Genomic DNA, 14,092 nt, shown 5'->3' with positions numbered 1-14,092 from the left:
TTCTGGGGGTGAACTAACATTCGCCGAAAATATCCAATTAACAAGCCCACAATTCGTTGCGTTGCAAGCTTGTTCATCAACTATTTTCGGCAAAGACATTCGATGTAGAGTGGAAAAAAAGCATTGTCAGCATTCAGCCTAGTATAGTGCCATGTGGGCCTCCAGTCAATGAAAGTATATACTATATACAGTAACTAAGGTTTAAAAAAAAAACTATATTTTTGTTCAGCACCTGAAAGTTTTTTAGAGATGTGCGTACTTTGCTTTGGATTCCGGTTAAAAAAAAACAATGCCTCAAATGTCACTCATTTTCTGTGTTCTGGCTGTTGTGAACAGAAGTGAAGCTGTTGTGAACAGAAGTGAAGCTGTTGTGAACAGAAGTGAAGCTGTTGTGAACAGAAGTGAAGCTGTTGTGAACAGAAGTGAAGCTGTTGTGAACAGAAGTGAAGCTGTTGTGAACAGAAGTGAAGCTGTTGTGAACAGAAGTGAAGCTGTTGTGAACAGAAGTGAGGCTGTTGTGAACAGAAGTGAGGCCAAATCATAGTAGGGGGAGAGCGGTGGATAGAGGAAGTTAGATTTTTGTCAGTGATATATTTATCCCTCAAAACCGTTCACAGAGGCTCTGTCACTCTGTCGCAACACCTGCAAACCAAATCCGCCTTTCAGTGGGCCAACGGGAGAGGAAATGATCACTTCTCCCTTATTAGTGTCCAAGGGAGTGAAAATAGCGATCTCACCCTTTAGAGCGAGGTCGCGTGCACGCATCTGCCTCGTTGACGGCAGACTGCTGGGCGAGTGCTGGCGCTTTGGCATGGGGGGGTCAGATCAACATGCAGATCAACTCGGGCGGGGCTGAGTCGGCTCAAGCTAACTTTGCAACATTCGACACGGCGACTTGCACGCTTTAGCGCACTCGGTGGTGTCTCTCGTGGCTCAAGTTCGCTTGAGATGGCGCCCCTCCGTCGTGGTCTAAAAATATACTCGATCGGACCAATATAGTAGTCTGTGGTTGTTGGAAAAATAGTGACGTCAGCAGGATTCGATCCCCGGAGATATGGACTGGGAGGCTATGAGCTGGCTGCCAGAATGGGGTTTTCGGTCTGTCACTCACCAACCATGATGGAGGAGTATCTCTGGAACGGGTCAAAGGGACACTTCCCTTTGCCGTCTTCTTCTTTGTCCTCCAGAGCCAGAGTTCCATCTGTGTACGACTGCAAAAGAAACGTCCTGGTTAAAATCATCTGAGTACGACCGCACAATAAACGTCCTGGTTAAAATCATCTGAGTACGACCGCACAATAAACGTCTGCATTAAAATCATCTGTGTACGACCGCACAATAAACGTCTGCATTAAAATCATCTGTGTACGACCGCACAATAAACGTCTGCATTAAAATCATCTGTGTACGACCGCACAAGAAATGTCCTGGTTAAAATCATCTGTGTACGACCGCACAAGAAATGTCCTGGTTAAAATCATCTGTGTACGACTGCAAAAGAAACGTCCTGGTTAAAATCATCTGTGTACGACCGCACAAGAAATGTCCTGGTTAAAATCATCTGTGTACGACTGCAAAAGAAACGTCCTGGTTAAAATCATCTGTGTACGACCGCACAAGAAATGTCCTGGTTAAAATCATCTGTGTACGACCGCACAAGAAATGTCCTGGTTAAAATCATCTGTGTACGACCGCACAAGAAACGTCCTGGTTAAAATCATCTGTGTACGACCGCACAAGAAATGTCCTGGTTAAAATCATCTGTGTACGACCGCACAAGAAATGTCCTGGTTAAAATCATCTGTGTACGACTGCAAAAGAAACGTCCTGGTTAAAATCATCTGTGTACGACCGCACAAGAAATGTCCTGGTTAAAATCATCTGTGTACGACTGCAAAAGAAACGTCCTGGTTAAAATCATCTGTGTACGACTGCAAAAGAAACGTCCTGGTTAAAATCATCTGTGTACGACCGCACAATAAACGTCCTGGTTAAAATCATCTGTGTACGACTGCAAAAGAAACGTCCTGGTTAAAATCATCTGTGTACGACCGCACAAGAAACGTCCTGGTTAAAATCATCTGTGTACGACTGCAAAAGAAACGTCCTGGTTAAAATCATCTGTGTACGACTGCAAAAGAAACGTCCTGGTTAAAATCATCTGTGTACGACTGCAAAAGAAACGTCCTGGTTAAAATCATCTGTGTACGACCGCACAAGAAACGTCCTGGTTAAAATCATCTGTGTACGACCGCACAATAAACGTCCTGGTTAAAATCATCTGTGTACGACTGCACAAGAAAAGTCCTCGTCTTAAAATCAATCACAATAAAAGGGGAGACGGACATAGACGATACCGTAGGTCCTACAAGGCACACCAATATGTTGCTCTGGCTGACATATCGCTCATTAAATGTGACTTTTTGGATGAAGAAATTCTCAAGCATAGCCATATCTACAAGCTCGCAACGCATCGATGCGTGCGCTGTGTGAATGTTGTTTAATAGGGCTTCATTGGTTTGCGTAATAAGTTCGATGTTCACAAATATTATTATTTTTGTCTTCCTTTTTTGAAGTTGCACACAGGGTCTTTAACCCATTCTGAACGGGAACCCCTTTTGGTGTTAGCATCATGCTATTAGCTATTGAAAAACAGCAGATCTACAAGCTCATAGCGCGCCACCGAGTGGCGCGCTACGAGCTTGTAGGTCTGCTATTTTTGAAAAATCGAAGAACGACTGACATTTTTAGAATCTGATCTCAGGTCAGAATGGGTTCATCAGACATGTGTGTGTCCAATGGAAACCTCGTATAGAATCTGATCTCAGGTCAGAATGGGTTAACTCCAAATGGACCCCTTACAGTACCATAACTCCACGAGTGTGCAAGGGCTCCATTTGTACACTTTCTCTGAGTCATCGTGGGGTCGTTGGAATTAAAAGTTTGAGAACCATTGCTATAGTACGTACATACTGTACCGTCTGCTACTGACGTGTATCTACTACATGCTAAGTAGGTAGTGATGTGTCTCACCAACATGTATCTACATGCTGTTTCTCACCATGTATCTGCATACTATGCAGGAATTAGGTAATGATGTGTCTCACCATGTATCTGCATGCCGGGTCGAATGCGTTGGTTCCACACACATACATTCGGCCATCCTCCATCGCATGAAGTGTCCGGATGTAGTTCTTACAGTCAACCTGCAAGTACATTAAGAGTGTAAGACAAGTGATGTTATTTTTTATAAATAAGTCAAATTAGTTTGGTACACTGATTGTAGTCATGTTGCAGTATGGAATTCAGTATTGGGGGTCTTCTCTCATCTCTCCAGTTCTTTATTAAAATGGAAAGGTTACAGTTCAGGATTCCAATTTGATCCAATCAGGAGATAGAACTCATACAGGATTAAAGAAAGAAAAAAGTGGAATTGGAAGTGATTAAACAGTTTGTTGTAAAACTAGCAGGCAACAAAGTCTTATGCTCTGAGGCGCGTGCGTATAGGCAGGGCTCAATGTACCGTAATTTCCGGACTATAAAGCGCACCAGCTAAATTTAGGGGGAAAAAACCAAATGTGTACAGATATACAAGCCGCACTGGACTATAAGCCGCAGGTGGCCATAGAGATAGATTTAGAAGGTCCCCTGGTGGCCGTTAGCTGTAAAAATCCATAGATTAGCCACACCTGTTGTATATAATAGACTGCAGGGTTCAAAGCATGGGGAAAAAAGTAGCGGCTTATAGTCCGGAAATTACGGTATATTCAGAAATGGAGAAAAAGACTATGACAAAAACGAAATCCGAATGTGCAGTCAAACACTGGTCTGATCTGCACCCACCTGAGGGTTCTAAACACTGATCTGAACCTACCTGTGGATTCTATCACTGATCTGAACCTACCTGTGGATTCTATAAACACTGATCTGAACCTACCTGTGGATTCTATAAACACTGATCTGAACCTACCTGTGGATTCTATCACTGATCTGAACCTACCTGTGGATTCTATCACTGATCTGAACCTACCTGTGGATTCTATCACTGATCTGAACCTACCTGTGGATTCTATAAACACTGATCTGAACCTACCTGTGGATTCTATCTCTGATCTGAACCTACCTGTGGATTCTATAAACACTGATCTGAACCTACCTGTGGATTCTAAACACTGATCTGAACCTACCTGTGGATTCTATCACTGATCTGAACCTACCTGTGGATTCTATCACTGATCTGAACCTACCTGTGGATTCTATCACTGATCTGAACCTACCTGTGGATTCTATCACTGATCTGAACCTACCTGTGGATTCTATAAACACTGATCTGAACCTACCTGTGGATTCTATAAACACTGATCTGAACCCACCTGAGGGTTCTAAACACTGATCTGAACCTACCTGTGGATTCTATAAACACTGATCTGCACCCACCTGAGGGTTCTAAACACTGATCTGAACCTACCTGTGGATTCTATCACTGATCTGAACCTACCTGTGGATTCTATCACTGATCTGAACCTACCTGTGGATTCTATCACTGATCTGAACCTACCTGTGGATTCTATAAACACTGATCTGAACCTACCTGTGGATTCTATAAACACTGATCTGAACCTACCTGTGGATTCTATCACTGATCTGAACCTACCTGTGGATTCTATCACTGATCTGAACCTACCTGTGGATTCTATCACTGATCTGAACCTACCTGTGGATTCTATAAACACTGATCTGAACCTACCTGTGGATTCTATCACTGATCTGAACCTACCTGTGGATTCTAAACACTGATCTGAACCTACCTGTGGATTCTATCACTGATCTGAACCTACCTGTGGATTCTAAACACTGATCTGCACCTACCTGTGGATTCTAAACACTGATCTGAACCTACCTGTGGATTCTAAACACTGATCTGAACCTACCTGTGGATTCTATAAACACTGATCTGAACCTACCTGTGGATTCTAAACACTGATCTGAACCTACCTGTGGATTCTATCACTGATCTGAACCTACCTGTGGATTCTAAACACTGATCTGAACCTACCTGTGGATTCTAAACACCGATCTGAACCTACCTGTGGATTCTATAAACACTGATCTGAACCTACCTGTGGATTCTATAAACACTGATCTGAACCTACCTGTGGATCCTTGCCTTTGTTTTGACAGTCCTCTTGCTGCTGAGACGTCACCTCCCAGCTCACCTGGAATGAGACGTGTTCATTTTGTACATCAGTGCTTTTAATTAAACCAGTAAAAAAAAACACACACATTGAGACAGTCTCTTTTTTGAGTGTGAACTGTCCAAGAGGCAGACAAGAAGTAGAGGACCGGGGTGCATACTTAGTTTAGACTAGTCATTGGTTAGACATGGGTTAAGGTTAGGTTTAGGTGTGCTGCCCCGTGGGAGGTTAGGTTTAGGTGTGCTGCCCCGTGGGAGGTTAGGTTTAAAATAGTGTCGCCATAGTCCAGCTGGGACAGACATAAGACCTGTAAACCAACCGTTCACGAGCGGAACAAGCCTTCGGTCTGTAGAATAAACTTCAAGTGAATTTAGATCTGCTATTTTTTTTATAATCGTGTTATTGATTTAGAAGTAGTATTGGCCTGGCCACCCCTGGTACTGAGAATACAGACCGAGTTCGAGTTGCTCCAATCCTGAGAGCTCGAACTTTTAATCACTTTCAACACTTTTCAAAAAGACATCATTCTCACCTCAACCTGCTTGTTGAAGATGTCCCCGAGGCCCAGGGCTTTCACTTCTAGTGATGTTTACTAGTTGCCTAGTTTACTAGTTTACTAGTAGACTATTATGTTTTTAAAAAAAGTTTTGTTTTGATTTTTGTTGTTTTTTTGTTAATAATATTAAAACCTGTGTACATTGGTGACTACAACTATAATCTACCTGATTTTGAGGCCTCCAAAAATGGGAGGAAAAGAAAATCAACTAGTCAACTAGTACCAACAAGGTCAACTAGTGGATTACTAGTCGACTATAATTATTATTATTATAGCAAATGTAATAATGATAATAATACAGACCTCAGCCTTCTTGTTGGAGATGTCCCTGAGGTCCAGGGCGTACACAGCCTCCCTGGCTCCCACCAGCAGCAGACCCAGGTCTTCTCTCAGCAGCATGGTGGAGTAGTTGGTCACCCCGTCCTCACGGAACAGGTGCCCGTTGGCACCTAAACAGTTAACAATACAGAGGAGTTAGTCACCCCGTCCTCACGGAACAGGTGCCCGTTGGCACCTAAACAGTTAACAATACAGAGGAGTTAGTCACCCCGTCCTCACGGAACAGGTGCCCGTTGGCACATAAACAGTTAACAATACAGAGGAGTTAGTCACCCCGTCCTCACGGAACAGGTGCCCGTTGGCACCTAAACAGTCCACAATACAGAGGAGTTAGTCACCCAGTCCTCATTGAACAGATGCCCGTTGGCACCTAAACAGTTAACAATACAGAAGAGTTAGTCACCCAGTCCTCATTGAACAGATGCCCGTTGGCACCTAAAAGATCACGTTAACAATACAGAGGAGTTAGTCACCCAGTCCTCATTGAACAGATGCCCATTGGCACCTAAAAGATCACGTTAACAATACAATACATACTCCAATACAATACATACTCCAGTTTTTGGTGATAGGTTATCACTGCGGTGTAGTTTTTAAAGGGTTGGAAAACTACACCATTACGTCAGTCGTGGTGATGATCAGCTATCACCGCGAACACAGACCCATCTCTCTGTTTTTACTATCAGACAAGTCTTTTCACTCTGGAGCTATCACCCCGTTCACTGATTGGTCTAGAAGTTGGGTAAACCACAGGGAGGCGGGGTCAATCCTTAAGGACATCACCGCGAGTATGATGGCCTCAACTCTTATCACCAAAAACTGGAGTATGTATGAGACTTTAGTCACCCCGTCCTCATGGAACAGATGCCCGTTGTCACCTAAAAGATCATGTTAATAATACAGAGGAGTTAGTCATCTGAATGTCATTAAAGCAGGGAATCATAGCTTCAAATAGATATATTGGTTGTTCAGTTTGACCCACTAGTTTTGGAGATATGGCTTATAGAGTAATGTCTTGCAGAGAAACAGCGAGTTGAGAAAACAGGCTTGAAAGGTTCACTTCTGTGGTCTCCAACATTACATGTTTAAGCATTTATTTCATATTTACATGTCATGTCATGACATTTTTTCAGACATGCTCTAGTATGTGAAGAGTAACTAATTTTGAAAAAAATTAAATAAAAGTGTTTCTCCTGCCATTGTGCAAAGCTGGAATTTGCGCAATGGCAGGCTCTCAGTTACAAATGTAATCCAGGCGCTTTTCATTTTTTAGAGCACCTGGCAAAAAACCTCTAAACTACAGACAAAGCCTGGGACAGGACGACGGGATGGGACAGACTCACTGTGATAGGGCACCGTTTTGCGGGAGTCCAAGTCCAAGTCATCCAGAGCCGCGGCCAGGGGAAGGGGGCGGAGCCAGGCGACACACAGAAGGGCCAGCAGCAATAGAGGACGAGGTGTCATCATCATCATGGCCCCCTTTTCGTTTGGAAGTCCTGATGTCACTCGCTCATCCCCTGGTTCCAAAGGGGTTCGTGGACGTTCTTCCTCTATGGAGAATAACATTGGGGTCATCTTAAAATCGTCTCATATAAGAATTGTGGTACAAAAATAAACAAACTGTCTCTGCGATATTGTCGGGGAAGTGTCTCTGTATCGTTTACGACAGTCAGTCACATTTGATACAGTCCGTTTCTAGCGAAAATGTAACAAATTAACATCAGCGTTTTCTCTCAGTTGATTCTTCAAATCCATAATATGAGTGAAACCTCCAGGATGATTTATTTGTTTTCAAACAGTTCTTATATGAGGCGATCCCCCTATGGGGCTCTTAATGCAAATTTTAAAAGCACACAAACTCGTGGACTTAGTGCCCTCTAGCAATATTGGCGTCAGACTTCGGTGCTCTATTAATGTGGAGGATACTGTTGTTAATGTAACAAACCTGTCTTTAACCGTAGCAGAGGAGAAGGGAATGCAATGCAATGCATGCACAGTGCAACGCATTAACTGGGGGAGGAGGAGGAGGAAATGTGGGCTGACTGGATGAGGGCACTGCTGGCCCCTTCACTGGCCCCACTCAGCAGGCTGTCCATAGCGAGAGACGGATGGCACTGACCTACCCAAAACAAAGAGAGGAAAGGGGGGATGGTTGAGAGACATTAAGGTTGCATGGATATCATGGGTTTCTCTCTCTCAACAGAACATCACAAACCGCGGTTCACATCCGACAGAGAGAGAGAGAGAGAGAGAGAGAGAGAGAGAGAGAGAGAGTCAGGGGAAGGGATACGCGTTGCAGAGGCACAAAGACAAAAGATTTAACACAGGGCTAGAAAAGCGAGACTCGGGTGGAGGAGGAACGGGCGAACGTGTGCGAGAAGTTTAAAAAGAAGTGCTGCAGACGAATGGGCCGAGCGCGCCGAGAGCTAAAGTCAGTGCGGCAATAATTCTGTCAGGGCCATAGTGATGGTAATGCAGGGCCATGAAAGGCATTCAGCAGGGGTGCAGGGGTGTGTGTGTGTGTGTGTGTGTGTACCGCTCTCTCTCTCTCTCTCTTAGCTGAGCTCTCCTCTCCTGCAGCACCAACACACCACATCACATCACCCTACAACACAACACAACACACTACAACACACTACACCACAACACACTACACCACAACACACTACACCACAACACACTACAACACAACACAGCAGCAAATAGGAGAGGCAGCGTTTCCTTTCTGTGGAGCATATACTTCCTGGGGAACTAAAGGCCCATTCACTTTCACACTGAGCACTACAAGCATACAAATATAGTTTTAAAAATCGTGCTTAGTCAAGTGGATGGCAGAATTCACACCGATATATATATATATATATATATATATATATATATATATATATATATACACACGTCACACATACAATGGAGAGCAATGCAGTTATAGTTATCTTTTATATTTATAGTGCTCAAGTGTGAATGGATAACTAGAGAGGCTAACTGAACTCCACAGAAATGTTTACACATAAGCGGACACACCTCCTAGCACTTTTTAGGTTAGCACTCTCTAAATTAGCACTGTGTATATATATGGTCCCTCAGCACTTGACTTTATTAATGATATGTTTCTAGCTAGCTTTGTGCCCACCTCCATCAGACTCTTGAACACCTAGGCTGAACCCCCCCTCCTCGTTGGAATCCCTAACAAACAACCCCCCCCCCCCTGATGGACTATAGTGAACTCATAGGTTGCATACAGTAAATATTTAGATTTTTAATTATTAGTACTTATAGAACAGATTTTTAATATATTATGCTTTTAAGTAGTTCCTCTTAAAAGGTCGTTTTTATGATCGTTTATAATATATAGTATCTGTGTTTGTGTGTACTGTGATCCCTGTTGTCTTTACCACTGCACAAAATAAGTTTCCGAAAGGAAAAATAAAGTTCGTTGAAGTTGAAGTTTCTAGTCTATGGTTTTAACTTTTAAGCTATTGATTGAATGTTATTTCTTGTGGTCGTTTGGAATGGTTACGGAGCTATATTTCGATATGTAACGTGTTTTTCAATATGCAACCTGTGGGCCTATACTGTATGTATATTCATTGCCTCAGGTATGCTGCAGCTGAGCCACGTTGAGGGTTTTAGTTGTACGTTCCCGTTCGGCGTTCACCATATGCTGTGTTTTTGTCTGGCGTTTGCTGTAAATGTCTATATCGGTATCTCTGTGTGTGTGAAGCACTTTGAACTGCAACCCTGTATGAAAAGGTGCAAACAAATATTATATATTTTTTATCATCATTATTATTAACACAACACAAGAGATTCTTGCAGAATGGCCTGCCACGGCTTGTGCAAGATGAAGCCAAAGTTGTGTGCGTGCGTTCCCCAAAACAAGGAATTTCACAAGATATTTAAGTGTGAGACTCTCTGGGTTTGTTGCACAACAAACTCACGACAATTAAGGGCTCATCTAGACAGTGGAGTAAAAAGTTAAAGTAACTAACTACTCATGTTACTTCACAGTACGGACTACAAGCCCAATTAAACACTACTCTGGTTTCCAGTGACTTGACTTTAATAGCAGTAGTAGGATATTAACCAAACCACTACTACTACAACTGCTGCTGCTGCTGTTCTTACCTGCAGACATGCATGCTTTGTCTCTGCAGATGAGCCGTAGCATGTCAGAGAACGCCCTACGGATGACATGTTTCACATACCCCGTCAACGACGTCAGACAACACCCAACTACCACCCAAATACCTCTGCATCCTACACTCTGTATCACCGCTGTCGGGCAGAAACCTCCTATCTCCATATTTTATCTTTTTTTTTTTTTTTAACCCATTTAGGCCTGACGTCGAAATTTATAAAAAAGTCTTCTGAAAGAATATATATTCAAAGATTTGTGCCGCATTTTTACGGCTTTTCAAAAAATAGCAGACCTACAAGTTCATAGTGCGCCACTCGGTGGCGCGCTATGAGCTTGTAGATCTGCTATTTTTCAATAGCTAAAGTAGAACAGAATGCTTAGTTAAAACACCAAAAGGGGTTCCCGCCCAAAGCCCTACTTGATCATACTACAGTGTCACACAATAGTACCAAAAGTAGCAAATCCACAAGCTCGAAAACGTGGCACGAAGAGACACGTTTCTTTCGAGCTTGTAGATCTGGTACTTTTTTTTTCAATTTGAATCCTGGAAACAGTGGCGTGCACATGTAGACATTTAGAGGGGCAGGTGCTCGAGTGAAAAAAGGGCACCTTGTGCAGTGCGTGGAACCGGCCGGTTGCCTTAATAGTGTGAGAGTTATAGATTTTGGGGCATAAATAATATATTAGAAGCTTTTTTTTTTATCAAGTATTGATCAATGTAAAGTAACAGTTTTGGACATGTGAGGTTTCTACCCGACAGAGATGACATGTAGGGCCTGTCATAGTCATGAAATTCAACTTGACAATGAATTGTCACACAGACGATTGCGATGATATGCAATTGTGCAATAACTGTTGTGACAGGCCTAATGCAATGCCATGTCTTAACCTGTGGACAGTCACAGATGTTGAAAACTAGCACGTACTTGTCTTGTGCTAATATACACTTTAAGCAACGCATCTGGTTCGTCCGTGATTGTAGTTTCCACATCAAATAAGTTAATGTCAAGTCCAAGTACGTTGACACGTCATGGGTTGCTCAAAGGATTGGTACATTTTCAGAAAACCACAGGACTTGAACCCTAATACAGTGGGGTACGAGAACCCCCAGGGGTCCTCGATTTGGTTCAAGGGGTCCCCAAACAAAATGAGGTAATATAGTATCAGAAATTAGCACATTTAGCCCTATATAAATAAGAGTACTTGAAAAACAGACTTCACAACAAATATATGATGCATTTGGGGAACGAATTACACACTTAAACAACACAAATGCTGGGGTCCCTTGCACAAAATATGTTCAGATGGTTCTCTGCGGCCAAATACATATTACTATTGTGGTCCAAAAAAGGTTTGAGAACCCCTGCTTTAATAGTGAACTAATATGGGAGGGGATACACATAAAAATGCAACAGCCCACTTTGGGCTTCTTGTTTTGGTTGAAATTATGCCCGTTTAATTACGTATGAGCATGCAGTGCATTCAGCAGCCGCTCTCCTCTTATACCAGCGTCCCATTAACCCATTCTGACCTGAGATCAGATTCATACGAGGTTTTCCACTGGACACACACTGGTCTGATTAACCCATTCTGACCTGAGATCAGATTATAAAAATGTCAGTCGCTATTCGATTTTTCAAAAATAGCAGACCTACAAGCTCGTAGCGCGCCACTCGGTGGCACGCTATGAGCTTGTAGATCTGCTATTTTTCAATAGCTAAAGCACAACATGATGCTAACACCAAAATGGGTGCCCGGTCAGAATGGGTTAAATAGGAATTCAACTTAAATTACAACCATCTGCATTCTCCCACTATTGTGCAGTGCAGACCGCAATGCACTGCCAAGCTATAAAAGTCACATGGCTGGGCTAAGAGAAAGCATTCCTTCACCTGACTGAATTGATTTTTAGATTTTGTTTATGTCGGGGAGAAACCAGCTATCTCCATTTGTGATGCTAATATTATAAAGACACACGTTCAAGTCTCTGACAATTTATAAAGTTGCCATGCCAACTTTGACAAAGCAGTAGCCTATATTGTGTTGTTCTAAAGACATGTGTTTTGTTTGTCTTTCCTGAAAAGTTAATACTTTGGACAGCAGAGTTGAACTATGATAAAAGATTAGATGTTATGTGGTTATTCTTTTGAAAGTCCTGAAAGTCACTCGCTCATCCCCTGGTTCCAAGGGGTTCGTGGACGTTCTTCCTCTATGGAGAATAACATTGGGGTCATCTTAAAATCGTCTCAAATAAGAATTGTGGTCCAAAAATAAACAAACTGTCTCTGTGATATTGTCGGGGAAGTGTCTCTGTATCGTTTACGACAGTCAGTCACATTTGATACAGTCCGTTTCTATGTGACTGACTGTCGTCAGTCAGTCACTATGAGACTGACTGACTTGTGTCGTTTCTATGTGACTGACTGACTTGTGGTAAGTCTTCACCTAAGAATTTCGGCCAAAAACAGTAGTTGTCAGAGTGGGGTATCCAAGCAGGTATGCCCAGGAGTTCCTTAAGGGCAAACAATCCTAAGGTTTCTCAAAGGGTGTCGTGACGTCCAGTGGTGCAGAATACTTTGATAGCATTTGGAATCACTTCAGTTTAACCACTCTTAAAAACACACCTAAGTTGCACTGTAGGCCTACTTGGCGAGTTATTTTTCCACATCTACACCAACTCTCTTCATATGGTGAAGAGCCTTTATATATATAGCATATATAACCGTAGGCTACCTACTTTTTATGCCAGTACTGAGTATGTCTAGATTGTGGATTTGTGGTATTGATACTTTTACTTAGTATACTTCCACTAGCTCTGGTCCATAGCCTTGAAGCAGTAGAAGGCTATGGACCAGAGCTATACTTCCACCACCGACTGCGTGCATAGCAGCAGGTGTATGAACTGCAATCATGTGTTTTAAAGACTATCTTGTTTACAACAGTGTTCTACTTCTATCTAGAGTCATAACATGCACTTTGCTTGCACAAACACAATGACACACTCACACAGTGACAAATAAAATACTCGATCGCCAGCTCTGTGTGTACTGTGTGTACTGTGTGTGTGTGTGTGTGTGTGTGTGTGTGTGTGTGTGTGTGGTGTACAGTGTAGCAGCCTACTGACTGTATAGTACTAGACACACCCTGACACAGAGCTAATTCTGCAACACCAACACCATACATACACCAAACGTCTTAAAACTAATCAATCCATAATCATTCACAGTACACACGTATAGTTTACCTCATACAGCAATTATCTTATGACCATTATGTGATCACAACAAGAATAATAATACAAATGCAGAACAAATCACAGTTCTCCCAACACAATGACGCTTTTTACCGCCTTACCTTCAATGTTTTGCATGCAATGCAACAACTGAACTTCCTTGATAGATTCCCAGATTAAGTTGCATTGCATGAGGAACGCCCCAGGCTGCAGCAGGTAGGTAGGTAGGTGGGTATAGGTCGCCTTTTTTCTCCAAACTACTATAAAACCGGGCGTACTTACGGCAAAGACAAAGTGCAGCGACCCCACACCATTCATTCATTCATTCATACATACAGACGGATTGTGTACAGGACTTGTCCCCGACCCCGCGGCTGTCCCCAAAGTGTCTTTTTGTTGTCGTCCTACTCCTGTGAACAAGTCTCTTTTTGTTGAGGCGAGTTGAAACGCATGCCGTCCCGCTGTGATTGAAAGAATGTGTGAGACTTGCAGAGACAGCAGACTGTTTCGACAGCTTGCTTCTTTAACCCGGGTTCTTTTTTTTTAGTCGAGATTGAGCATATTATGCAGAGTAAAAGAAAGACCCCTCAGACCCAGAGCGCGTGCAAGGTGCTGATCTGAGACCTCTC

At 42.7% G+C, this 14,092-nt stretch overlaps 1 protein-coding gene across 2 annotated transcripts in view; it reads right to left on the bottom strand.

Moving 5' to 3' along the window:
• The window catches only part of sema4e (semaphorin 4e), a 34,027-nt gene extending 19,935 nt beyond the window's left edge, over window positions 1–14,092 (bottom strand). Inside the window, exons 1-7 of one of the 2 annotated variants that reach the window (XM_080777188.1) lie at window positions 13,586–14,092; window positions 8,036–8,209; window positions 7,434–7,640; window positions 6,055–6,200; window positions 5,154–5,216; window positions 3,108–3,206; window positions 1,112–1,211 (exon numbers count right to left, since the gene is read on the bottom strand). In XM_080777188.1, coding sequence (XP_080633314.1) covers window positions 1,112–1,211; window positions 3,108–3,206; window positions 5,154–5,216; window positions 6,055–6,200; window positions 7,434–7,640; window positions 8,036–8,081 — 661 coding nt within the window. In that variant the 5' untranslated portion in view covers window positions 8,082–8,209; window positions 13,586–14,092. Of the gene's footprint in view, window positions 1–1,111; window positions 1,212–3,107; window positions 3,207–5,153; window positions 5,217–6,054; window positions 6,201–7,433; window positions 7,641–8,035; window positions 8,210–10,218; window positions 10,275–13,585 lie in introns of those variants that run through there. The other variant, XM_080777189.1, reaches the window with a different exon arrangement.

This window comes from Protomyctophum bolini, assembly GCF_963924005.1.
Source record: "Protomyctophum bolini genome assembly, chromosome: 12".
NCBI classification, from domain to species: Eukaryota; Metazoa; Chordata; class Actinopteri; order Myctophiformes; family Myctophidae; genus Protomyctophum; species Protomyctophum bolini.
This window is presented reverse-complemented; position numbering and strand designations above follow the sequence as displayed.